At 38.8% G+C, this 27,550-nt stretch overlaps 2 protein-coding genes across 3 annotated transcripts in view; one reads left to right on the top strand and one right to left on the bottom strand.

Annotated features, from left to right (window-relative positions):
- The window catches only part of CCDC149 (coiled-coil domain containing 149), a 51,093-nt gene extending 26,750 nt beyond the window's left edge, over positions 1 to 24,343 (top strand). Inside the window, exons 6-13 of the mRNA XM_030449945.1 lie at positions 1,066 to 1,238; positions 2,698 to 2,770; positions 4,049 to 4,133; positions 5,072 to 5,216; positions 11,289 to 11,365; positions 16,395 to 16,502; positions 20,266 to 20,859; positions 21,455 to 24,343. Coding sequence (XP_030305805.1) covers positions 1,066 to 1,238; positions 2,698 to 2,770; positions 4,049 to 4,133; positions 5,072 to 5,216; positions 11,289 to 11,365; positions 16,395 to 16,502; positions 20,266 to 20,858 — 1,254 coding nt within the window. The 3' untranslated portion in view covers position 20,859; positions 21,455 to 24,343. The remainder of the gene's footprint in view (positions 1 to 1,065; positions 1,239 to 2,697; positions 2,771 to 4,048; positions 4,134 to 5,071; positions 5,217 to 11,288; positions 11,366 to 16,394; positions 16,503 to 20,265; positions 20,860 to 21,454) is intronic.
- Positions 24,344 to 25,204: 861 nt separating this feature from the next.
- Positions 25,205 to 26,696, bottom strand: SOD3 (superoxide dismutase 3). 2 transcript variants are annotated; one of them, XM_030449946.1, is made up of 2 exons: positions 26,580 to 26,696; positions 25,205 to 26,143 (listed from the first exon to the last, which is right to left on the bottom strand). In XM_030449946.1, the coding sequence occupies exon 2, from the start codon at positions 26,107 to 26,109 to the stop codon at positions 25,387 to 25,389; it is 723 nt and encodes a 240-aa protein (XP_030305806.1). In that variant the 5' UTR covers positions 26,110 to 26,143; positions 26,580 to 26,696; the 3' UTR covers positions 25,205 to 25,386. The 2 variants fall into 2 exon arrangements, with proteins under 2 accessions (XP_030305806.1, XP_008488852.1); XM_008490630.2 differs by having other exon boundaries at positions 25,205 to 26,125.
- Between the last annotated feature and the right edge of the window lie 854 nt (positions 26,697 to 27,550).

The raw sequence follows: 27,550 nt of genomic DNA, 5'->3' as shown, positions 1-27,550 counted from the left end.
CCTTCTGATTCTTGGCTATTTGTTCACCTCTTTTGAGAAATTCTTGTATTTCTCAAGTTCCACCTCAACTGCATCAGCGCTATTAACCATGTACCATCCAGTTCATCAGACTCTTCCTCTAGTATTGATGCATAGCTTTCTGGACAGTTTTGGGTGTTTGTGTTCTCTGTTGTTCCCACACTCATTCCTACAAATGTCAGATCCACCCTGAATGAGTCATTCTGTGATCCAGAGGGTGGAGGTGTTTTTTTCTTGTTTTTCAGTCTCAACTCAAGCATAGCACTACTTTGACTTACCAGAAGGACTGATGACTGAACTTGGTCTTCTTCCAATCTGATTCTATCTGGTGTCTGTTCCCAAGCTTACACTTTCTCTATTTATCACCTGGCCTTTTTTCACATAGTCTTCTGATGTCCTTCCTGACATATCAGTGTTCTCTGAGGTGCCAGTGGAGACTTCACAACACATCACAGACTTTTCTCACACTCTCCATTTCCTCTCCTTGGAAGTTTGAAGCTTTTTGTCCTGGAGTAGTTTTCATATTGGACTCCTTTACCCTTTTACCTAATATCAAAGCTCACCTTGTCAATTCTATGCTGTCTTGTTTTGTACTTTTCTCAGTTCTTCCTATTCTGTGAAACTTAATTGCTCTAAGTCCTGTAATTAGTGTAAGTTCCCTCTTGCAGACTTTTTCTTCATCCTCCAAATCTGCCAAATTCTTATTCAGTTGCATTCATTCCTGGAGTCCTGTAGGTTAAATCCAGCTAAGCATATTTGCAGCAGAATTATAGTGTACATCAAGGTTTCTTTTGCTGTTATGCTTGAGGTGTTTTCTAGAAATTTTGTAAAACAAGTCTTAACTGCTGAAGTGACTTCATTTAAAATTAATTAAATAATTTCAAAATACAGTAAAAGTACCAGGTGTTATGAACTTTGGAAAGACTTTTGGCTGTCCCAAATCAGTCCTGCTTAGACATGGGGAACTTGTCGCTGTTTCCAGTTTGGGTGCTATATAATCTTTTGTTGAAACTTCAGAGCAGTCATACAGCTCTCCTCTCTTCTCAGATTGAGTCTCTGAGATACGATCTTCAGGCCGCTCTGGATGAGTTACAGGATGTGAAAGGGGAACGTTCTTTTTACCAAGATAAGTCTGACAGACTAAACCAAGAACTTAATCATGTCTTAGGAGGGAATGAAAACCGTATCATTGACGTGGATGCTCTGTGTATGGAGAACAGGTGAGTGCATTGCAAGCCATTCCCCAGAACAAGCAGTGTATTGCTTCAACAGGAACATCAGGAAGTCAGTCACAACAAAACTTTAAACAAAATATATCCAAGAATAAAACTTAAGAGCTTGTGATAGTTTGTTTTCTTTATACTGTTGCTAACCATCAAATAATATTGAGAAAGTTAAGCTGCAGGAAATTACCAATGTTTTATTTGGCTGCAGAGATGTCAGTGATATTCTCAAATAGAGCTAAACAAGAAAAAGGAGAAGTGTAGACCTTCTGATTCCCATCACTGTATGATACCAAAAGCAAGAATATTAAAAATTAATGTCTTAAGAAACTCACAGTGAGCTGTGGTGGGCTAATCTTGGATTGGAAACAGAGACTTAGAGTACCCTGAGTTAATAGTTTCAGATATAATTCTCACCACAGGGAGAGGTTGTCAACATGGAGTGATTTCCCCCCAAAAATTGCTGGTGAAATCACCCATGTAGATATTCTTGCTGCTTCCTCTGGAAACCAGTGTGTTTGATGGTCTCTGCTAAGGCCAGTAGCAAGGAGTCACTTGCAAAGCCATAGCAGGTACCTCCCTTAATGTCAACAATTAGCTTAGGGTGAAATAGATCCTGTAAGACACTTCCTATTTACTGAGTCTTATGCATTGGGTAGGAAAGTGTAATGCCAAAGGCATTACTTCCTTCCAGCAGCTCCAGGGTTTTTCTGTTTTGTGTGGCCTACTGAGTTCTTTATCAATTTAAGCCTCCTCCTTCCCTGACACTGATAGGATTTTTTTTTTCTCTAAGATAGTTAAATTGTCACAAACCCTAATACAGTTGCAGATGCACTACATGAAAGAAGATATTTTATAAACCCTTTATACATGAAAAATATTTTTTCCTATGTGGAAATAGCCATCTAATTCAAGTGCATAAACTCTATTTGGAGGAACTGTTCTGTTTCAGTTAATGGTATACCATTTTTCAACTATACTGTTAAAATTTCTACTTTGTGATTGCTAATGAGAAGTGCCACATAATTGCAATGCACAAGTTTGGCATAGTTGAGGCTTGCATTGACATATTTACAAATCTTCATGTGTTCATTTCACAAACTTTCAAGTATAGAGGACACCAGTAAATGCTTCCTGACTGTTTCATTTAGACATAAATATATCCTTTTAGCTTCCCTTCCCAAAAACCTGAGAACCAATATAAAATGGTTGTGGAACATGCTTGACAAATACAACAGAAGGGCAGCCTCTTTTTCCAATGCAATTTGCTTCCCTACTTAAAGTTTTATGGGGTCAAGAGCAGTAAGATTTTGCTACTTTATCCCTCACAAAACTGCAGAGGGAAAAGAACTCTCAGTAGTTCAAAGAGAGGACATTGCAAACAGTAAAGAGGAGTGCTTGAGGCAGTACTTGAAGGTAACATGACTTGGTAACATGGATTACATTTCTTTTTCAGGTATCTTCAAGAGAGATTGAAACAACTTCAAGAGGAAGTCAACCTTCTTAAGTCTAATATTACTAAGTATAAGGTAGGATCCTCTCAGTGTATCATCTGAATATTGCTTCATTATTAATGGAGGTTATTGTAATTCTCATGTTCATATGCATTTAAAGAACAAAGTTCCTCCAAATCAAGATCTGCCATTAGCATTCTGACAGTATTACTATGTATACATCTCACATGCTCAGTCTGACTTGCAGGCTTCTTAGCTGATTTAGTACAAAGAGCATTTTGAAGCATTAAGAGCAATTTGAAAAATGAATTAAATACCTTTTTTAAGTTTTGTGGGAGACCCCTCCTCCTGCTGGGAAAGGGAGTTCAGCCTTTCAGCATGCAGTTAGGTGAAAAGTACAGGTTACTCAGTGTGTTGTGAATGACTGCAATGGTTTTGCTGTCACAAGCAGAACTTGTCTCCCTTTTCACTAGTAGCCAAACTGTTATAATGACTGCTAGGTCATTATTGTTTTTCCATTCCTGGGTTAAAATATATGTTGTTTTGTATGAAACCTTCAGGACTGAACTCTGAGGGCAAAATATTTTTGCTCTTCCCTGAAGTCAAGCACCCTGTTTTCTTTTGCAACTGATTTTGGGCCATGAGAGGGGAAGAGCTGCTTGTCAGGCCACAGGAAGGGTTGTCTTAGAACAGACTTTGATCACTATGAAGGAGTTACAGCATTAATTATTTTTTGTGCATGAGCAAAGCTCCTGAAAGTACTGGGTGCATTTCAGTGTCTGTTCACACTTAGGACTTGAGTCTCTCAGAGACCAAGTTAGTTTTTCAGTGAGAACTGAGAATCTTGGTGATCTGGGGGGTTTTGCAGAGCTGTAGTTGTTTTGGAAAATCTGGACTTCTGTATCAGGCTTATTCTACTGCTAATTCCTGGAAGTCATTATTTGCTACTAAAAGGGCTTCTGGAAACTCTGACAGAGGAGTTTGAGCTTTTGCTTTGAAGCCTATCCAAGTACATGCTGGAGAAAGTCTGATTTTGTTCCCAGCTGGTATTCTTTACAGGATACTGCAGTATCTTCAGTGGCACTCAGCATATTATTAAAAATTCATTGGAGTGAGTGGGTGGGAGAGACTCCAGTGAAGTGACTGCAATGGGACAAAATGAGTCTGTAACATTGGAAAGACTGGGTTGGAGAAAAAGTCAGAAGAGTCACAGATCCATAAGTTACTATGGGTATAAGCTCCAAGCACTGAAGAAATGTGGTGAGGTCAAAATCCAGATCTCCAAATTCTTTACTCCTATTGAAAGGATCTGTTTGCTGCCATTTTTCTAAGTGAGATTTGTTGTTTCTATAGAATGCACTGGAAAGACGAAAAAATTCCAAGCCTCATGGTAGATCCAGCAGCAGTGCTCTGACTGGAGTCCTGTCTGCAAAGCAAGGTATTACATAAATGTAATGTGCTGTTGCATATTTCATTGAATTCCTTCCATCTTACCTTTTAATTTCAGTAACCTTTCCCTCACCAACCAAACCAAAATCTTTCCTTTTATTATGTGCTACGTTTGGCCTTTTCTTAGTTGACTTGTGCCTCTTGAGTACTGCTTTTCCTTCTGTTACTCTTTTACCATTCATTCTCGTCCCTGTCAGTTTTTATCAAATTTATTTTTTTAATCTCTAAATGTCTCTGCAACTTTGACCCAGATGAATCACTTCTTTATTCATCCCTTTGCTCTTCTGATGATGACAATCACAATTCATATTCCAATGAAAAATATACTGGGTGGTAGAAAAGTGGTCCCTAAGTCAGGTTTTCTGCTCCTCTTCCATGCTTCTTCATGGGATTGCAAAATGGAGTAACCTTTTTCCCTCTTCAAGGAAAATAACAAGATGAGGAAAGAAAGGAGAAAATAAAATTCTTTGACCCAAACAGGATACTTGTAACCCTACTGTTAGGTGTTGTTACATTCATACACACAAACAAGATCATTTGTCATGGTAGGCTGAAACTCTTCTGTTTATAACTTGTCTTTTGCCTTCTTCTCCATGTACTTGTGTATAGTTATAGATTTATCTGTAACCAGGGAGAAGAATGGGGTTTTCTCCTTCTGAGAAAAGGAATAATTTTCCAAAATAAGAATTAAGTTAGCAGATGTTTCTGCCTTCTGACAATTGCTGTAAAATAACGATCAGCTTAGACAGCCACCATCTTTATGCCCACTACCAATTATATTTCTGGTCTTCTGGCTGTATTTGTTAATTGAAGAAAAAAGATTTGTATTCTTTTAAGTAATGAGAATAGTTCTTTAAGGCTAAATAAATGTTTGTTTCATATCTTTGTGCATGAGAAATCAAAACTGTTGTATTTTTAACATTATAGTTCAAGAGTTGTTGTCAGAGGATCATGGATGTAGCCTGCCAGCCACACCAAAGTCCATTTCAGACCTCAAATCACTGGCCACTGCATTGTTGGAGACTATCCATGAAAAAAACATGATCATACAGCACCAACGGCAAACCAACAAGTAGGTAGCATGACTTCTGAGTAAAACAGAACTGAGCTATGGAAAAAGTCATATTTTGGGGGGACTTTGGGAAAATGGCAAGGAAGGTCCATTTTCACAGCAAATCTGGAGTCATTTGGGTTCTTTAGTTTTGGTGGGTTCATTAGTTTTTAAGATCTGATATGTGTTTAGATAAAAATTACATTTTCATAGTAAATTTGGGTTGACAGACACCTGTCTGCCTCTGCTAGGCAAGGGTTGGTTTGCTGCTCAGGTTTAAGACAAACCATAGTAACACAGAGGGGACTTCTTGCAGGTAGTCTGTAGGGAGGGTAAAGAAAAGCTGCCATGAGAAAGGAACTGGTGGAGAAGATACATGATAATTGGTTGTTAGTGTAGAAGTTTGGTAATCAGCATGGGTGGGAATAGTAAATGTGGCACCTAAGAATAAATCTTTTCAGATCCTATCTAACATTTGTCACAGGCTAGGAGCTTGTGTGTCATACAAATGATAGCTGTTGCTCCTGTAGTTACTTTCCCAAAAGTTGTAGGAGATAAAACACAGTTGGATTGCTACTACATGATTTTTTTAAAAAAATCTGAACTGAACTTTCAAGGCAAATTTGTTTACTCTTAGCTGTTCTGCTCATCAGTAGAATTCTTTGTGTCTTGCACAGCTCCTGTTACTGCAGAATATAATAATTTTTGACACATTTTCTGACATTCTGGTATTATTGTCCTTATACAGCATCTGAAAATCAAAGCTAGGAACTGTTCCTTAATTCTGTGCTCGGATTTTTTTTGCCTTTTATTTTTTTCCTAACAGTGAGTCACTACTGGTAATCAGAGGTTATTCAGGCTTCTCAAAAGCACATCAGGAGCAGATGCCAGAAACATGCAGACATCTTTCATGAAAGGAAGGAGTAGTACTGAAGTAAACTGTATTGCACTAGAATAAATGTTTCATTTTGGAAATGGATAACTCTGGCACCAGGCAGACTCCATTGCATAATTCTTAGTGATGTCGCCACAGAACTGGAGGAGCAGTTTATAGCCATGTTTAATACTCTTGAGAAAGCAAATGCCTCGTCAGCTAAAGGAAGACTGAAGCAGGGAAAATGTAGCCTAACTCTAACTGATGGCAGCTGAGTCAATTCCTGCCTTCAAGTGTGTCATGCCATGCAAGATGAGTTCCTGCACTGAGCAGTGCTAATGAAGGACTAACTCCTTGCTTATTCCCTTCTTACTGCTAAGGTAACATCAGAAGGAAAATAGAATAACTTCTGTTATTTCAGGTATAATCAATTTTTGCTCTTTACATCCTGGTACTTTTGTCATTACCTCCTGTTCTAATATGCATACTCTTGTCTATAACCACAGCAAACATCTTTCTTAGTTGTGTATTTCTCTTTGATCAGATGCAGTCTCTTGCATCTCTCAAATGTCTCATTGTAATGATGTATTTATTCTGTGATACCACTGTCTCTGCTTTCAACTGCTGCCTTCACAAGGAGATAGGATTCTTTTAGCTGCATGCCCAACTTGTTTTACATGGCCATGGGAGTAGAGATGGGCTCTGTGCAAAAACTAATATTCTGTGCCCCATAGAAGATCAGATCTGAAAGGGAGGTGACAGTCCACATCTTTCCCAGGTCACAGAGCTGTAATGTGGTGTTCAGTTCAGAATGTTTCAGGGTGGAAAAAAAACCAAAAACCAAAATCATGGGCAAGTTAAGTGAAGAGCCTCAGCAACACTCGTGTGGTATGCCCATTCTTTTTGTCACCTTTGCCTTTAGTTGAATTAAAGAAGCTCTTAGGGATCTAGGAAGAATGGGAACTACTTCAGATAGAATCACCTAAGAGACAAAGGGTTAAAGTGAAAAAGGGAGCTGCAGGTAGGACATCAGGAAAAAACCTTTATTTGAGATGCATTAGGTGGTCATTGAGGACACGTGCCATCAAAAAGTTACAGGACTGCTTACTTCAGAAAACAGGGAAGAAACTGCCTATCTGCTGGAGAATGTTAGAGGTGAGAGTGAGGTCAGTGCACAAGTAAAATGGACAGGTACATAAACTGAAAAGTATGTGGGACTAGAGAAAATTGTAAAGAAAAGGTTTTACATAAACCAGAAGGTAGAAGTCTTCTCCTTCAGCCCTCCATCCTGTTCACCTGGCTTTCCCTGTGCAAAGAGCATGTTTGGAGGACACAGTTACTCTTTCAGATTGTTTCATGCAGAAGGTGAGATTCTGTGAGGTAAAGAACATGAGATTTTTGGGGTTGATGTTTCATTCGGGGAAGAAGTTCTGCTTTTGGTTTTGATAGGTGCTTGACCTATTAGTGATTCTATTATAGGTAAGTTAGACTTTTCAGAACATATGAACTTAGTTACCTTCAAATGGTTAAAATACTCTAAAGTCAAAATCTCTTTTGTTGCTTGCAAGGTGAGATATGGCTATAAAAGTTTACAATAGCAGAATGGTTGGCAGTAGATTTTTTTACATAGAAGAGAATTCGGATGTGCTGTTGAAGTCAACTCTGCTGTTACAGTGTTGTTAAAAACATCCATTGCCACTTGCTCTTGGAACAGACACACTATTATTATTGCCACTTTTCTAGCTGTGGCATGATAAAATTACCTGTGGGAGTATGTGCCTAGGAACGAGTGGGCTAAATTCAGCCTTTAGTATTTTTAGTCCCACTTTTAAGAAAAAAAAGTTGCTTGAGAAGAAAACAGGTAATTTTCCCCAGGTGATTGATAGCTACTACTGCTAAGTTTAAGTAACATCCTGTATTTTTCCTCACAAGCATTCTAGCTTAATTTGAAAAGGCAGTTGTAAATTAATTCTGTATACAGTAATGTGTTGCAAGATTAGTTACATAAATACTAAAATAAACAGTCCTAACCCTGCCTAGCAACTGGATACAAGTCTTTTTTTTTTTTTCTACCAGCAATAAACTGTATATTAGATGTTCTTTTTAGTGCAATTTGTTCTGAAATTGAAAGCATCCATGCAAGCCACATCAGTGTAGAAGCTGCTCTGCTGCTTAGACTTGTTGCACTAATTTTAATTTTTCTAACTTGGGCAAGCTCAGTCATGACCAAAATCACAGAAATGATTGTGTCAGTCTGTACCTGAGCAAATGTGTTCATGTGATGTATAGAACTAGATATGTGACCCTGGCAGACCTTGTCTCCAGACATTTGGGTGATTGCATCTCTATGAGGGTGTTTGCCCTAAATTGAAAATGAGATGAATGGAGCTCAGGTGCTGTAAATCAGTCCAGCACCCTTGAGTTTGTGGCCATGTCTGTTGGGGAGCATGGGAGAGCTAAAAAGGAGCTTCTAAATTCAGATGGGAGCATTGATGCTGTTACCTGAACAACAGATTTCTGTAAGGACTTATCCTGGGGGGAGGTTTAAAGTGATGCTTTTGTTGCATTAGGCACATGACCAGAGGAGAACAGAAACAGCTCTCAGCACCTTTGTCCATGATCCTTCTTTTTTAGTCAAAAAATCTGACCCATTATGGCTAGAGATAAAAAAAAAATAGATTAGGGAATTTGATGCCATGAACCTATGCATCCCCTTTAATAATACTTACTGTTCCAGGTCACCAAAGCTCAGTCTTCCCACAGTACATACAGAGGTTGGAAAATATCTGGAGGCCACAGGGAGAAGGAAGGAATGGGATAATAATTGTGTTCATAATTGCTTGTACATTTATTTTTTAAAAAAATGTTTATATAAGAATTTGCAGCTTTATGTAGGGTTCATTTCTTCCACACCTGTCTTCAGATAATGTGGTTTGGAGCAAACTAGAATGAGACTCCTTACTGAATGTATTTTGCACTCTTCCTGAATGAAAGGAGCAGAGTTCAGGGACTGTCCTTTCTTTTTGCCAACCATTGTTCTGAGCTGTAGAATGATCCTTCCATTTAAGAATCTGCAACAAAGGTTAAAAAATAGCTCAGTGCCTCTTCTGAGGATTGAGTTGGAATTATCAGGCTATACTTACTGCAAACCCTTTAGAAATAGTGAACTATACATTTTAAGAGAAGCAAGAGAAAATGACTCTGCTATTGTTGACTGAGTAGCAAGAGCAGTAGCAATAACTGAATTTGATGCAGAGCATTTTCTTTCTGTGTTAAGGCTGGCCAAGAGGCAGGGCAGTATCCTTCCCCCCTTTTCTGCCCTGGAACTACTGGTGAACTATTTCTGAAAATAATAAGGACTTTTTTTTTTTTTTTTCCTGGCACAAGTGCTTAACTTGTGACTCATTTGTGGTGACAACCATTAGCTACATCAGCAGTGTTTGGCTCCCTGATTGAGCTAACATGACCTGGAAGAAGTCTTGCATCATCTGTCTGTTCCCTGCCCCTCTAGGGGAATTCCAGGTCCTTCAGATAACCTTTGGTGAGGCCTTAGACAGGGAGACAGGAGTGGGGTTCCTGTGTGCAAGGCAGAGCTTCTTGAAACTTGCTCTGTGCTTTTCTCTGTCATCTCTTGCTTTGTACTGCAGAGAACAATTGCTGGATGTCAGGCTGTACACTGGGAAATGAAGACAAGAGTTAAGGCTGAGTATCATCTACCAGAAAGAAGCATTCTGAAACCAAAATATAGGCTCAATCTTATTGTAACTGGAGAAGACACTAATGGATCCATCATAAACTTGATAACCTATTTGGTTACTGAGTTTCAATGGGCATCTAAACATAACTGTTCCCAAAATGACTGCTTTCCTAGCTGGTACACACCCCTGCTCCACTCAGTGCTTTCTCTTATTTACTGTAAGATTTCTCTCTCTCTTTCACATCTTGATATTTTTGTAATCTTTAAAATACTTAGAGGCTTTTCTTGTGTCAGTGCAGAACCCTCGCAGTGGGGTGATGATGATGAAGATGATGATGAAAAAATACAGTCCTTGTTAATCAGGTTTTTTTAGCCCTTTTGCTATTTGCTGGGGCATTTACAATTCTTCATGTGCTACCCAGATTCTGCCATCTTGTCAGTAATGACATTCCCAGTAACCTCAAATGTCTGCAGCATAAAACCCTCACTACAGAGCATGCAGAGCAGTATTACACAGGAGCATGGGAAGATCCTATTGCCTTGCTGGGTTGGAGTACACTGCTTCTCAGCATTCAGTTCAAATTTAACTGATTTAGCCTGTTGCTGTAATTTGATGAGTAAAATTTGCTGTCTGTTATCTCTGCTGTCATGTTTAGAATTGCTGCCTCCTCTGGGTTTCTCAGTCTCTTGGGTATTGTTTGGGATTTATTTAAAGACGTCTGACTCTAGGAGCCTTGCTGTGCCTGTGAGACAAACACACTCAAAAATTCATTGGAAAATAGAGCTTTCTTTGCAAGACAGAAATCTCTCATTTGATCTGGGGAGAGAATTAAGACTAAAAGCTTAATCCTGCAGGAAAGCTCACTGCAAACTGTATTTGTGTAGAAATCAGATACAACAGAAGAGATGACCCAAGAAATTCAATGAAAACTAAGGGTAGGTGATAAAGGCACTAAAGAGCTTGAAGCATTTTAGCAAAGTAGAAAACAGAGCTCAGCACTAGAAGAAAAGAAGTAGTGAAAAAGATATTCCTTGCCATTTTAAGCAATATTGGTGATAGAGAAACCTCTGTGAATAAAGGACTAGGCCAAAATTGTCTCTTAGAACTTCAAAATCAACCTAGATCTTGTCTTGAGTTTTCCATTTTTTGTCTGCCTTGTGGTTTTAGTTGTACAGAAAGTAAGGAAGAGATATTTGCATAGAAAGAAATAAAAATATAGTGAGTTGCTACTCTTCTTCTATTCCAAAGGGCAAAGGTTGAATATCCAATATATCACAGACCATTTTTTTTCTTTTTTAAACCATAGGATAGATTGGACAGATCTGTTTAATTTTCTTTTAACTCTGGGGGATGTTGTCCATTGCCATTAGTGAGAAGATCTAATTGTATACATGTTTACTGCACTAGTTAAGTAACAAGTTAAAAATCAAGCTGTAGTGGGCTTTGGTAACCTTACTGTAACAAGGAATCTCAGCTCAGCTGACCGCCCTAGGCTTTTATTTTTCTTTTCTTTTTCCCAAGAATTCTAGGAAACCGAGTAGCAGAACTAGAAAAGAAATTAAGAACTTTGGAAATTGCTGGCTTGTGGAGTCTTCCAGGTTAGTAAAAATTCAAGAGAACAGTTTGCATTTTTTAGTTTTCAAGGGCGTATTTGCATTTTAGAAAAATATATATAAGTTTATATGGGTATAATTTTTCTAATGACAGTAATTTCACAACTGCTGTTTAGCACATTTACAAAATTAAAAACTTCTGATAAATGTAAGTTGAAAACAAAAATCAGTGGAGTCTTTAAACTCTTAAGTCAGATATGTATATTAAAAAAAAGTTTTAAGTACTGGAAATAATCAAATTGTCTCCATAGTCTGGAGGCAAAAAAGGGAAATATTTTATTTAAACTGTTGTAGAAAATATTGGCCATTCTGTTTTTCAAGAAATTTTATTTATTAGTTTTGTACTTGTAACTTCCATTGATTTTATAGCTGTATTTTTAATGTTTTTCTGTAGAACCATAAACTCCTAGAAATTGGAAATATAAATTATCTTAAATTTTCTAGTCCATCTCTCCAAAACAGGTTTATTCCCTGTAGCATCTTAAGTATTGTATTTGGGTTTGAATTACTCAAGTAATGGGAGAACTAATCTGCTTCCTAATAGACCTCACTGTTAGGAAAATATGCAATATTTAATTTACATTTGCTTTTTGCTTCTTTTCTTCCCATTACACCTAATTGTGCCTTCTTTAACCACTGTAAATTATGCTGCTCCACTGCTGGTATTTGCATCATTAGGCTTTGTTGTTTACAGCTTCCTATCAGTGCTGCTGGGGGTGGGAGATAGTGTGCTTCGGGCTTCTAGTTTTTGGGTGGTTTTTTTCCTACCTAACCTTTCTTCCTAGAAGAAAATGTGTCAAAGGTGATGGGACCACCTGACAAACAGATGCTGTTCAACCCTTGGGCCTGACGTGGTGTATTTCCACTTCAGCTCTCCTGTTTGAGGCATTCTCAGTCAGCTTTTTGGAACTGGCTCTCTCACTGAGAACTGAAGGTCCCGATTTTTTTTTCCATGTATTACTCTTCAGCTGGTCACCTAACAGACACAGTATACTTAGTGCATTTGTTCCTCCCCACATTCTCCAAAAGATGCTGAGGAAATATTTGTGGAAGACACCATTGCCTTTTTGTCAAGTGCATATCATAAACTGGCCAGTTTAAAGGCATGGGTTTTGGTTTTTTCCCAAAAAGAGTGTTCTGTGAAACTCATACATTAATAAATGCAGCATTTCTCATCGTTGCAAAATGTATTTTAAAAAAATGGAACAGTGGGTACTTCTTGCACCATGGTTGGTCTATGTAGGTAAGACATCAAATTAATGTTTATACAATAACAACTGTCTCTTTCCTTCCTTTCTTTTGCTGCCTGAAGGCCTGAGCTACAATGTCTCAGTGGGATTTGGGAGTAGGTTCTGCTTGACCTATATTTTTAGTAACCGATTTTAGCAGTATGTTAAATATTGTCACTGCATGAAAATAAATGGAATTGTTATTTAACCTTTTTTATATCCAACAGATTGAGGTGTTCAGTCAAGTGAGCTAGATGACCACAAGAGAAATAGAGGTTGCTCTACAGGACAATTCCTTTAAATTGAGGAAAATAGTAGGAGAGGATGGTCTTAAATAGTTGTAAAGGAATTCAAGGAATTTACAGGATTTTGAAGTCTTGAGCCACAAGGTTTGTTGATTTGCTGCTTGCTTTTTAAATCAAGAGTACACTTCTGGTTTTAAGTGCACTCTACTCCCAAGGTGGTCAGAAGGAGCCTTGCAACACCTGGTGGGTCTCCAATTTTCTTTTCAGAGTGTAGAAAGCTTCTACTCCATAAAAGATCAGAGTGTAACAAATATTGTGGGAGCTACCACAGTGGCCTCTGCAGCTGAATGTTGGCTTGGATGAAAGGGCAGAATATGGAGAGTATCTCATCTAGTCAGTCTTAAATGCAGAGAGAAAAATTATTATTTGGAAAAAATACACAGATGAAAGCTGATGTTCACTGTAGCACTGAAAGAAACACACATTATAAATTGCAGGGTTTTAATCTGAAGTTAATGTTCCTACTTAGGCATCATTGTCCATGTAATGTTTATAACATCCACTGTGACCATGATATTAATATCTTCCAAGTGGTGTTAATAAATTATGTTAATAAACTTTACTCTATTGAAAAAAAGAGTTTCTCATTTTTAGTTAGGTGTCATATTTGTCACGTGCTTTTTGAGCAATGCTTGAATGAAGTGGGGGGAAGCTAAATCAAGAGGAAATGTATATTTAGTTTTTGAAAAGGGGAAAATAGTTCATTTTCTGTAGAAGTTTGTCTACCACAAACTTTAGCTTCCCCTATTAGTAATGTGCTTTAATGAAACTAATCTCTTGCAAGGTTCACTGCTAGAAAAAAAAAAAAGCAAGCCTGGCCATAGACTTGGCTCTTGATTTTCTTTCTGTGAGCCTGTTTGCCTTGAGAAGGCAGCAGAGAATGTGATATTCACAGAAGCATTTAGTTCTTTCGTTTGTTTTAGGCACATTGTTGTTCAAATATGCATGCATAATATGTTAAGTGTATTCAGTAATAGTCCACACTAAACACCACCTTATTCCTCTCACAATCTGATGTCACTAAACATTCAGATTAAGTAATTTTGTGGGGTTTTAAATCTGCAAATTCCTGAAAATTTCCAGTGAAAAAAACAACGTGAGCTAACCATGACTCAGCTTTTTTCTCTCTGGGATGGTGAGAAAGTTTCTGGGCTGCTTCTTGCTCTGCAGTAATCAGTGTGGAGCAGAGGCAGAATTAATGGGCTCAGCAGCTGCTGGGGGTGTAGCCAGCAACAGCTTGGGGGGGGGGGATACAGGGTTGTAAGACAATGCCCAACCCTGGAGAAGAAAATGAAGTTTACTCCTATTGAAAACTTATTTCTCTGCTTATTTTGAGATCTGCCTACTTGTCCCTGGTGTCCTTGAAAAAAATCATTGAATAGAGGAATGCAAAGCTATTTGAGTAATGAAACTGAACTTACACAGCAACTAATTGAAATTCCCTCTGTGTAATCCAACTTCAGATCATGATTCATAGAATATAGTGCAGCAGTACCCCAAGTCCCTCCTTCATGAGTGAATGTGAGTCACTGTATAATAAATATGCATCAGACTCTTTGGGCCACATCTGTTGCTCAGACGTGTGGATACTGAGCTTAGCTCTATTTTCTGTAACCGAGTTGGTTTTCAGAGAAAAATGTCAAAGTGAATGTGTTTACTGTGTAAATGCTGTGAGGAAGTCAAGAAGTTTCTTTTTTGAAGCTTGTCTTGCAATCTTCAGGGACTTCAGCTCAGGGTTTACTTTTTCTATTAAAAAAAAAAAAAAAAAAAAAAAAGAAAAGACTGCTTTTTACTGTTAAAACCTCTCCCCCCCCCTTCTTTATTCATAATCTATTTGAGTTTTACTTCCTCTGTTGGGTTCTTTTGTATTTTTTTTGATATGTGACTACTTTTGACTGTATGAATATCTATTGGATGTTTTCATACCACTAGTTCCCTCTATGATGTGGTTCTTCTACCAGCAAAAGAAATCCTTCATTGCTACAGGAAAGGGGGCTTTTGCATTTGAAACAGCCCTTGGATTTGGTTTGTTTTGGTTTTTTGGGTTTTTTTTTTTCCTTTTTTTTTTTTTTCCATTTTAATTAATTTTGCCTTACAATGAGGGAGTCCTCCACTTTCCTGTTAGTTAATAATATATTATTACTTGCCATGGCAAAGACAGAATTCTGGCAGGGAGAGCAAAGCTTGACAACATCCATGTATCACAAGCATTAATTGCATTTGTGTTGCTGCAGTAAATACCCCAACATGCAAAGGATTTAAAACTGTCACTAATACTTTCAGGATCAAGTTGCTTCCAGACAGTACTTTTCAAAAGGAATTAGGGATTGGGATAGTCCAGTTAGATTACGTGGGAACAGCTTGCCTTTTATTATTTCTTAGTAGGTACCAGAACTTTCTCAGAGCTGGATTTATTCTGGGTATCTTCTGACCTGGTGCTCTTTTGAAAGTCTTTGTCTTGGATGGGTGATTAGATTTAGGATGTTGCCTTAAGGTGAAACGTACAAACAGATTTAGAGGGGAGAAGTGGTTGTTACATAAATGTCCCTTCTTATGGAGATAAATAGAGCAGCAGTGAGCTGCCTCCCCAGCCATTACTTAGAGCTGGCAGTTGTTCTGGAGGCCACAGAAACACCACACTTAGCTGATCCTGCACATTTCCTGCCACTTCCCCTCTAGGTTTAAGGTAGGTCGGTCACTAAAAACATGAGCATCCTGAATAGTGGAGGACTTCCTAAACGACCTGCAGGTGTTGCTTTCTGCATTACTAAAATTTGTAAAGACGAGGCCATCTACAGCAGAGTCCTCAATTGGAGAGTTTCTTGCACCATTATGTCTGCAGAAGAGCTAGAAAATTGCACTTTCTCATTTGGTTTAAAATGTAAATGCTCAGAAATGTTTTGGGAATTTTCTGATTAAAATCTTTCCTGTTTCCCAGAAGGGGTTGTGTGCTTGTTTCCTCCCACAGTTCTTAGTTATGCTATGCTTTTCCTATTTTTAAAGGTAGCATTGTAGGATAGTATGTGTGTGTCTGTAGTGTGAAACTACACATGTGATATGAGCAGGTACATCACCGAAGCAGAGTAATAGAGCATAAAGAGTCATTGCTGAACACTTGCTGGAAATAGCATCCAAAGGATCCATTACTCTTTGGAAATCTTTTGGTATGATCTGATTACTAAAACTCTTAATTGAAAGCTAATTGCTAATAGAGTTTGCTGTATACAGCACATGGTCTTCCATCAAAATTTGTCCTTCACTCAATACTGCAGGTAAAAGCATACACCTTTATTTTACTTATAACTTCCAGCTGCAGTACAGAGTATTTTTTCCATGCTGGAGAATGATCATTTGAGATGCTTTTCCTGTTCTATTCTATAAAATTGCATTTAAAAAAAAAAAAAAAAAGTGTTTAAATATCATTAGTATGCAGTAGATGTAATTAGTGAATTAACAGTTCTAACACTTTGATTGTTTCAGGTGGAAAGGATACCATAACTTTCAGTGACCCAACCTTGCCTGTTACACAGCAGTCCAGGTCACCGCTGTCACCACTCAGTGATAAGGCACAGAAAACTGAAGTACAAGGTGAGTACCTGGAACGTAAGGAACATGGTGAGAGCTGAGCACTCATTTCTTTCCAAATAAAAAGTAATGAATTTCCATGCTGGAATAGCAGAAGGCAAAAGTTTCTTTGATCGCAGAGATGTAATAAATCATCTGCAAGTAAAATGGGTAGATGGTCCCACCTAGCAAAGAAACAACTGAGAAATGGGTGTTGAAGAGGGCTGGGGATCAGGCCTTACACCTCAGAGAATTTTCCTGCCAGGTAACTTGATACTGTAAGAAGTTATTCAGGCTATGTTACCCTTAACTGCCTCCTGCTCTTTCTTCCTGGGTTAAAATGCACAGTAGGAAAGCAGTCTGTGGATCTGGCTTAGCAGATTCCTGCATTATAGCTGATATCTAGATGAAAGGGTTCCTGATTGCACTCAGTGAATTGAAATACCTGACTCGAAAGTGACTGTCTTGCATGTGTTTTGTTAGAAATCCCCAACAGCGAGCTTTAACATCTCTCCAAAGTCAAGTTTAACTTTATTTGACAGTAGCAGAAGATAGTGTTTTGCTGATAACCTTGATTTTTTTTCTTTTTTTTTTTTTTTTTTTTTGTTAGTTTTTCATAATGGATGGGAGATGGATTATTATGCTTGCCTATCTGCATTTGGATAAGCTCTTTAAGGGTGTAACATTTTGGTATGCCCTGATCTTACTCAGCTAACCATGAAGCATCATAAAGAGTTTATTTGTTAGTCTTGAAACTAAATAGATTGTGGCTTAATTTTGACTTTATTATCCATGTCATCATGTCATCATCTGATAAAACCTGACAGCCAGACTGATCATTTTTATAATCTTGATCAGCTGGTATTTTTGCTAAAAATAAGAAGTTAAACTATAGTGAATAGTTCTCCAGTGAGTAATAACAACTCATAAATATTCATTTTGTGCCTGCTTAATCATTGACTTTTAATTAAATCTGCAGCTACTAAAAGTATTTACTTGGTGGCATTATGCACTTTCCTTTACATATTTGTCCTAGGTGAGGTTGGTATTACAGTTTTGATTAAAGCTGCCTGTCACAGCTCATCAGACCCTGTTTCTGTTACTTTGTCACACTGCCAAACTTGAGCTCTGGGCTGAAGTTTTCCATGCTGTTTTCTAGTTCAGCTGATTTTTAAAATGTCAGCCAAATCACTCTTTTATGTTAAATTCTGATGACCACTGGTTTTGGTGGGTTTTTTCTTTGTCTAGTTTGTTGTGGTTTGGGGTTGCTTTTTTTTTTTGGTAGTTGTTTTTTGTTTTTTTAACATACAAACATTTACTATATCTATAATTGAAAGGAATTTGAAACTTAAGGAAAAGATTTCCACCCCGAGAAAACATGCTGGAGTTTCCACCCCATTCACTTTTAGATCTCATGAGCTAAAAACAACAAATAAACAAACCATGCCACCAACACTGGTAAAACTCTGCATGTCCCACTCCTTCAAAATGATGTAAAACCAGATAGAAAAAAAACTGGACAAGGGAGGAAAGGAAGGCAGAGATCAGGACTCTCAAGTGATGGGCAGTTTGAGGCTGCCATCTTCCTTTTGAAGCCTGGAAAGGAGGAAGCAGAGTGATTTCAGCTGCAGGGCTGTCCCTGTGCTTGGGGTCACACAGCTCCTCTGCAGTCAGCAGCTCTATGGGAGTGATACATGGAGTCACCTCTGCATAGAGAATGACTTTCTGCTGGTGAGTTTTAGGAGCTTGGAACATATTGCAGTGTTCCATCTATACAATGTGCCTCCAAATTCAGGGGGACGTAGGAACTTATTCATCTGCTTTCATTTACCAACCAAGTTTAAAAGATTTCTAGAAATAAATGCAAAAACACTTCTATTTTCATCATAGTTGAATGATTAGTTGAATGAAAACAGTTCATAAACAGAATAGCAATGAAATTCTTACATGTTTTTAAATACTAGGCCTGGTGTCATGTCTGTCAGCTATGGTTCTTTAAATAATACCACTAATATTTAGTGCCTGTTTGGCCAGGGAAACATTTTTAGCTTTTCACTATCATACATTCTTTATCAGAACTTTCTGTAATACATTGAATGTTGGTGTAGCCAGATCTACAGATAATCAAAGGGCTTTTTTTGGCTTATTAAATCTGATCTATCTGCTCACGCTGATCTCATCAAGTCCTGATTTAGTTTGCACTTTTTATCATTGTTTCAGCTAAGCTGCATGCTAGAAGTCTGTAGGATACACTGTGCAGTTCCTGTGTGAAAATACGTGAGACAGAACAGTCTTATGAATTAAAGACTGTCTTGTGCCACCAGATCTCTCTTTATCCAGTCCACAGGATGGATAGTGTCATGGGAGAGTTTGTACTTGAGCATAAGGAACAACTATTCAGGTTTTTCCCTCTTCATTGTTGAATGCATTGTTCCTGCTGTTTGGCCTGTGCACTATTTTACAAAAAAAAAGACAAAAGCACTGTTTTTTGTGAGCTTTCCTCTGGTAGTCTAGTGCTGAGAAACATTTAATCTTCAGAAAACTGCAGCAAGGTGATGGGATGGTGTTAGCCCACTGTAGAGGGAGGAAACTGAGGCACACAGTGAATGAGGGTAGAGCCCCTCATTTTAAGTGCCAGTTTGAGGTTCATAGGTTTTGGCTCTTTTTGGAGCACTTGGAGTGTGTATGTTCAGATACACAGCACTGTGAGTCAAGCTCCTGGGATTCCAGCTGAGTGCTCAGATAATGAGGATAACATCCAGTGGGTGATTACCTCTTGAAAATTAAATTATCCCTGCCTTTTCCACAGACTTGAATTCCAGCTCTTCAGAGCAGCATTCCTTGTACCCATAATGGCATTGAGTGTTCCCTTCTTGCCAGCCCTTCTCTCACTCACTCGGCAGCTCCCAAATGATAAATGAGACAGGTCTGATAGAAACAGTAGCCTCCTGTATTGTGCAGCTCTGCTCCCTGCAGCCAGGCTGTCCTGGGAGTGAGTGAGGCAGGATTCCTGTGGGAGAAGTTGAGGAAATGCCCATCCACTAAGAGGTGATGCATATGCACAACAAGAGTAATTTTAAGCTGTCAGTGCAGCCATACATCTGGCGTTTCCTATTTTTTCTTGTCTTTGCAAGCTTATTTTCAATGGGGCTTTTTGTCCTTAGCTGAAATGAGGACAAATTCTCTCTTTCATAAAGCTGTTTGTTTACACATTGCTGTTTTCTCTCTTCTGACACTTTGTTCAGTGTTTGCATTTGGTATAATGGTATATTTAAAATTTTTCCACCGCTTTGTTTTATGCTGTTACACAAATTAGAATAATCTTTTATGTTAGGAGAAATGTTGCAGGACCAATAATGAAACTTCATTGTTGGATGAAGGCCTGAGAAAAGCTCAAAAAAATTGGAGTTCGTGTTAGCCCCTGAAAGTGTAGTGATGTGGGGATTAATGCTAAACTGTAGCTGAGTGCCTGGCTTAGAGTTGTTACTCCTTTGAAAGTTTGCCTGACCCTGCTGTTCTACAGCATGGAATCAACTGTGACTCTTTCAGAGTTGTCCATATTAGGGAAAGACAGACTCACAGCCAGGGCCAGATCCAGCAAGAAACTTAGTGTTGATTGCTTATCCTCTAAGAAATGGACCTGGGATGGGACAGGGAATCACTCTTAGAAATTCCTTACTGAGGTAAACATCTCTGGTTTAGCACTGGTAGTGATGTCCTTCAGATCAGATGCATAATAAACACTTGTGACTGACCAGAGCATCTTGCTGTTCCATTTCTCTTCCAGCTGAACAGAAGGGAGAATGTGATGAAACTTGTGCTGTTGCAAGTGAATTCCTGGCTCCAGAGGGAACAAACTTAAAAAACCAAAACCAAAATAAACATTTTTATTCTTCATTACCCCCGTTGCCTTCCGAGAAAGAGGAAATAAACAAGCTTGGAAGTCAGATAATTAAACTGACAGAGCAAGCAGTTGCAGAACTGGAAGGGAAAAGAACAGGCACTTCCACAGAGGAGCAGAACACAGTGGCTGCAGCAGACCTTAATGGTTCATCTGAGGGAGAGTTCCCACTTTCCAGCCCTGACCCGTCTGACCCCACAGATCCCTCAAACTCAGAGAATGAACAAACAGCTGAAACTGAGGCCCTGAAAGACAATGACCAAACCTCAGAGAGTGACTGTGAAATTACAAGCAAAAGAGAGGATCAAAACAGCAGCATTGTAGATGTGGTGCATACTGAGGACTCTGGAAGGCACAGAGGGCTTTGTGTTACAACTGCACACAAAAGTAACAGCTTTGAGGAGCTCCCTGTATCTGAAACCAAGAAACCATCTGATCCTGCTGAAAGCTGTGAATATTTGGATAACAGTTTGGCTTGAGGTATGAAATCCAGGCCCTCAAGCATCTCATTCTAATCTCATTGCAGTGTCTAATTTTGCAGCAATATTTCTGCTACAAATATGAGTGATAAAACAGTATGCTATAGGGTTGATTTTTATGTTGATCTGCTAGCATTTGTCTAGGAAAGGGGTTTCTCTGTTTTGGCTACAGTATACCAAATGTAAATTACCTAAGGAGAGGTATTAGTGATGAGGTTTAATCACATTGATTTGAAGTTTCTACATAGATTGCTGTAACTTACATTAGTGTAGCAAAGAGACCAGTGATAATGATTATCACTAGGCTTTGTAACATGTCTGGTCCCAGTGCCAGACTGTATTTAAATGGGTAGACATGTCTTCCAAGGATGAAAAATTTGGAGTGATAAATTGAGAAGCATCTGCAAGCTTTTTATTGTTTCTCAGACTGCATTTTATTTCTTTTTACATATAGTGACTGCAAGTACATCCTTAGAAGAAAACCCCTATTTCCTTGTAAGAACTTCCTGAAAAACATGCCTGCCTGTATATAGTTCTCCTTCTTACAAACCTTTGTATCTTTTCACCTGTATGGAATTTTTCCTTTCTTCTTCCAGCTCATCTCATTAAAATGAAGGGAGTTATTTCACCAGATACTGAGAACAAAATTTAATGAAGCTTAATGAAGGAAACATCCTCAAAGAAACCAGAAGTGGCAATGCTGCTCCAAAGCAAGGAGAAGAGCAAGAGGAGAACCAGTGATGCCCTGTCCACCCTCTTGGCACTCTCAGTTACTGGAATTGCATTCCTCAACCTGCAGGAGCTGGAACAGCCCTCAGGCTGAATAACTGGTGGTAGATTGCAGCCTAATCCATCTGTGACCTCATTTTTAAAGGAATCTGTCTTTTATTTTCTTATGTTTTGGCACTAAGGGTAACACTTCCTTTCCTCCTCATGTCACCCATCTGTAGGTTTATTTGCATTGCTGCTTCTTTCTTAAACTTCTGCCCTCGTTTATGTTTAGTCATAGGAAAACATTCCTACAGTATCTGGGGGAAAGGAAGGCTGCTGTGTCATTCCCTAGCTCGCTCCTGATGCTGGAGCTGTGCCACTCTGCTCCTAGGAAGGCAGCAACAAGGGAATACTTCAATGTTAAGTTAGCAGCTGTTGGAGAAAGGAATGCACGTCCTTCCTCTCCTGTTTGTGGCATAAGGAATAGTCTCTGCAGCTGTGGAGCTTCTATGGGCTAGCAGCCATCAAGGCAATTTTTCTGCTGGCCTGGGACCTAATTGTCTGTAAATGTTCATTTCTCACTCCTAGAACTTGAAACCAATCAGAGAGAATTAAACCAAATTTAATAAAATACTACTAATAAAAAGGAAAATCCCTCCCAGATTGAGTCCTTCTTTGACAAATAACTGCCAGCTGCAAATTTTTACAGCCCACTTGTCAGCTACTGAATAAACAGAGTTTATATTAGCAATACTGACAAACTCTTCTGTATATGGAAGATGAGCTAGCAGGTGCTGCCGTAATCAAGGTGTCAGAGTCCATGAACAGTTTGCATTCAGCAGAAGAAAGCCTGGATATAAATTATTACATATAAATACAAGGAGTGATAGAGGGAAGGTGAAAAATAAGGCCTGTCTCTGTCCTCATGTGTTTTCCCTAGCAGGTGCATTCATGTAACCCTTTCAGTGTCTGCCTGAAGGCAAGAAAGCCATGCACTGCTCCTCAAACAGATTTCCTTGCTCTCTAAAGGTAATTTGACATTGCAGCATTTTACTGATATTAAGCAGCAGCCCTTAGAAACAAAAGCCATCTGTAAATTTAAGCATATCAGGACATGAAGCAGTAAAAAGTTCTCTTTGATGATGCTGATCCACAGTGAAGTTCCCCATCACCTGAAAAACCAGGAAGAGTTTTAAGTATTTGAATGATTGTTATGCTGTTCCCATTAATTGTAACTGACTGCATTATTGACTAGTTTATATGAAAGTACTGACAAGTCAGAAGAGAAATAGCTACAGAAACTGATATCTCTGGAAGATTGTGGCAGGATTTTTTCCTTTAATGCTTGAATGTCACATGAAGTTGCATTTTATTCAAGATGTATTCTTTTCCATCTTTCACAGGCTAATCCTGCACAGAGCTAAATATCAATGCAGTCAGAACTGAGGCAAGTGAATAAGGTCAGGATTTCACATAGCTGAGCTCTGAAATATTGAGGGTGTTTATATTCTTTCCCTGCCCTGTATCTTTCCTGACCCACAGTTGTATGAGTTAGCATATTGCTCTTCATCCCTAAATAGTCACCTAATGCTATTAATTAATGAAGAGCTTGGTGAAAAAATCAGGCAAGTAGAAGATGTGCTGTAGGACCAGTACCAACAGCTTTTTAGTGCCTCATTGGTTATTATTTTTAATATTTGTTTTTCTGTGAGAACATAGTGATGTACGACCCAACAAGGAAATGTTGCTAATTATTCTCAGACTATTCTGCTTTTTAGATGTCATTTTTATATATTTGTAATTATTAAATTGCAGTGAGGTACCTAGATCTCTGGGAGGCTAATTTTTAGTGCTCTATCACTGCTGCAGCACTGCCCCTCTTCCTTCTGCCCTCGTGAATGTGTGTTCTAGCTATGTTTTCAGTCTTCTCCCAGGCACACAAGGCTTGAGACTTGCAAAAGTAAGACATCTTTGCTGCACTATGTGATAGCTAATTGAATATGCTTGTCAGTATCTTCCTTGGATATTGCTTTAGTTGACATTGTGCTATTAGAATGATCATTTCCCCCTCTCCCCCCAGTAAATTAGTGTTTTGTTGTGGAGTCAAAACTACTGTGGGGATTTTTTTTTTAGAGGGGCTAGGGATAATTTGGATGTTTCTTTTTTTTTTCTTTAGACTTGTGTTCCCTCTTTCTAGGACTTTAGAAATGCAGATACCACATCCAGACATGTGAACCTTTTTGGTAGTGGGCTCTGGGGAAGCAAACTGGGAAGGGGATTTTTGGCAGAGGTGTGGAGAAGATGCATTTCACAGCTGATTTTTAGGGAGGATGTCTCACCTAAAACGTGTTGTTTTTGGGAAGGGTTTCATTTGAAAATACAATGCAGTGATTAGTTGAAAAAACAATGTTCAATGACTTTGTAAAATAAGTGTGTGTGAAAATGACATTAAGATTCATCTTTTAGAATGCTGCTTCTTTTCTAAGCGAGACTATTTTTAAGGATATGGAAATTTATTTAATCAAGACAGTGGAATTTCTTAAATCCATATGAGCTCAGGAATGTATTTCAAAATCTTAACGGAGATTAAGTTGAAAGTCTGCTACATTTCTAAAAGATAGGATTTTGTTTATCAGCTTCTGTTTTGTAGTTTCACTTCATAAATTATGCAGTTTAGTTTATTTGCAAACCTCTCTTTTATTGCCACCTGGATTAACTGCACAACATGGTTCAACTATATTAATACACATCTTTAATAAAAACATTTCCTGATACGCTTGTTCTGTTTGTTTCCTTTTCTCAGTATCAGATGAATGATAGTCATGAAGGCAGTATTGTAGTATTTTCAGTGAGTTGTGTTGAATTAAAAAGGTAAAGCTTTATTGAGCCAGAGTTATAGGTTTGGAAATGATCTGATTTATATCTTTTCCCTGTCACTTCTCTCAGTCTAAATTGACTGATTTACTTCCTATGTTTTTATATGAAGAAACACTTAGGGGTTTTTTGGCTTTGAAAAGAATATTTATCTCTGATCTGCTTACTTTATCACCATGGTCTAAGCAGCATTAAAACTTTTGTATACAACCTCATTACTAACAGGCACTATCTAGAGACTTCAGGGAACTTTTGCTGGGGAGTAATGGTAAACTGGAATATTTCTTTCAAATCTTCTTTGATGTGTAAACAGTGTGAGTCAGCTACAGCCATGTGGTCAATTTAACATCGTTAAGAAGCTTATGCATTTTTGAGAGTAAAACCTGAAAATACAAGCAGAATAATGTAATGGATCTAAAGTTAAGAACAGAAATGTCTGTACTTTCCCTTATCCTTAGGGGAAGTCCATTATCCAGAGCTTTCAGCACAACACCCAACACTGTTGAAAGCACAGAGATCCTTTCACCTTTCAGTTTTGCAGCTAAATGCAAGATAGCATCTAAGGGGAAACAGTTTATTACCTATTCATATTAACTTTATTTTCCTTAGGTATCTAACTTGTAAATTTTTAAGAGCCCTCTACAGTACACAGACCCTTTACAGGCCATCAGCCATATCCATTGGCACTCATATTGAAATGTATTCAACTCCCAAACTGCATAAAAGGGAATCCTTTATCTTCAAGAAAATAGATCACAGTGTTGAGTTGATGCTGCTTTTTATTGATGGGCTTACAGAAAGAAGGCTCTACATTGTGATATGCATTTATTAGAAGAGAAAGCAAATGGAAATTACAATTCTTCAGGTGTGTATCTTCGTGGCCTGTGGCACAGCTTAAGGTACTCTGTGCTGCCAAGGCCATGGCCACCTTGTTGGTCTTCACTTAAGCCTGGTTCTGCATTCGTTTGTTGAGCCCTCTCTTCTTCTTGTCTGTAACCTCAGTTACTTTTTCCTCCCACAGGTTCTTGTTGCACATCCCAATGACACAGCAAGCCAGACGTTTCCCAGCATTTCCATTTTCCAAACTGGCTTTATTGTTGCCCTTGCCCATGTCATCCTCCTGCTCATGGATCACAACTGATCTGCCCATGATGGAATACGGACCAAACATAGTGGCAGAGAGATTTGTTTTGTATTTTCTGATTTTGCCTTCCTTAGGAGAAAAGTTGCCAAAATCTCCTGGGTGACGGGGGTGATTCACTCTGAAAGGGTTATAGTGTCCTCCTGTAGAATCACAGCCATTGCTGAGATCCCCAAGCTCATGGATGTGTATAGCTCTACCAGATTGATTGTTATCCAATGGAAACCCATCCAAGTAAAAAATGGCTTCTAATCTTCCATATGAGTAATACTGTCTGAATAAGACTTGTCCAGTCACTTGTGGCTTGTCAGCATCTATTTTGGAGCTGGGCTTCATTTCACAAGTAGCATAAATCATCCCATCAGTCTCATTACCAGGCAGTACTGGATAGAGCAAACTCTGCCAGAGATCGTTCACTTTCTTCTGTACGTCATGAAATGACTCTTGGCTTGCATCAGGTTCTTTGTCTGTCATGACACCAGAGGCAAACAGGGCAACCCCAGTGACCAGGGAAAGAAGCAGCATCTTGGTAGTTCAGAGCCTGCAAAGGTACAAGAAGCTACAAGGAATTAAGGGTGTTTGGCAGCGGCATGGCTGGAGAGAAAGGCATGCAGGCTGTGACATGGCTGAGCAAAACAGCTGGAGCACAGTATTGTGGGATTGCTGCTTTCTAAATCTGTGTAACATGATGAAATGAAAGTAAATCAGAATGCATAAGCATCTGGAAACACGTACAACTGACCCCCATGACTAAAAGAAATCCTAGTGATTCTATATTTTATACTAGATCTTCATCTTATAAACTACCTCTTTTTCCCTGCAGGAAGCAAGAAAGCCAGAGTCTTGTTTAATCTCTTTTTGGAGTTTGTATTGAGACTTTTTTCCTAACTAGAAATTCCAGCAAGACAGTTCACCAGCAGGCCAGTTTTGGCCCATCTACATAACCACTAGTTAGGCATTGCAAAGGAAAAGCAAAAATCCAGCAAGTTGATTACCTTGCAGAGTTGCTGCAGAACCCCTCAGGAGTAGCTCTTTGCCTCTGCTCCCCTAAAGTGAGATGTGGTAAGCCAGAAAGCCAGGGCTGTTTGAAGTTGGTGCTTACAGGAACTGTGTGTTTGTGTTAAAGTTAGGTAACTGCTCAGGGGAGGCGTCGCCGGGAGAACCGTGGGAGGGGAAGGAAAGAGGGGGGGGAGGGAAAAGTTTCAGGCATTTTAATTTTGGGCAGGGTGAACACTTTGTCCTTTTTCGGTTAGTTTGTTTGGCTCTGAGTCCTCGCTGACATTCCAAAGGAAAGGAAAAAAAGCCATCAGGCTCTTAAATTCATCTTCCTTTTGATGACTTCATGTGCTTATCTAAAACAAGTGACCTTCAGCGTGCAGTGAGGGGAGAGGAAGGAGCTTTATCGAGGCACAGATGGGCAGTTCACTCACTCCTGTGCTGATTGTCATGGAGTTGTTTTACATTTTTATTTCTTTATTAGCCCAAATTGAAACTGGTGCTTGAGCAACACAAACTGTTTCACATGGACGTCTATCAGAGTTTCTGTGGTTTTAAAACCTGAGGGCACAATCCAAACTGGCAGATACTGAGTTACATTGCAGCGATGCTTCTCTGTATTTGGGCTGCTGTCTGCTACTTCAGTTGCCAATTTACCTGCTTCACTGAAGTAATTTTTTTGTCTTCTTTTGAGACAGCGGTGATTTCTTTCCAAAGAGAAGTGAGCGGTACTGAGGCAGTGCAACATCAGACTGAAGCACAGAGAAGTTGTTCCCCAGAAGGTGTCTGGAGCATGGAGAGTTCACGTGTGTTTCATCATTGTGTGAACTGAGAAATGCTCTGCTCCTGGGGGCATTGCCCTGCCTGCAACACTTCCACTGTTGTAGCTTGAAATGTGGATTCAGCCCTCACAAGAGCAATTTAACAGCCTGAGATTTCTGTAGGGAGAAATAAGGGGCTTTTATTACTC

This window comes from Calypte anna, chromosome 4A, assembly GCF_003957555.1.
Source record: "Calypte anna isolate BGI_N300 chromosome 4A, bCalAnn1_v1.p, whole genome shotgun sequence".
Taxonomy (NCBI): domain Eukaryota; kingdom Metazoa; phylum Chordata; class Aves; order Apodiformes; family Trochilidae; genus Calypte; species Calypte anna.
The sequence above is the reverse complement of the archived record's forward strand: the minus strand, read 5'-3'. Positions and strand labels throughout refer to the sequence as shown.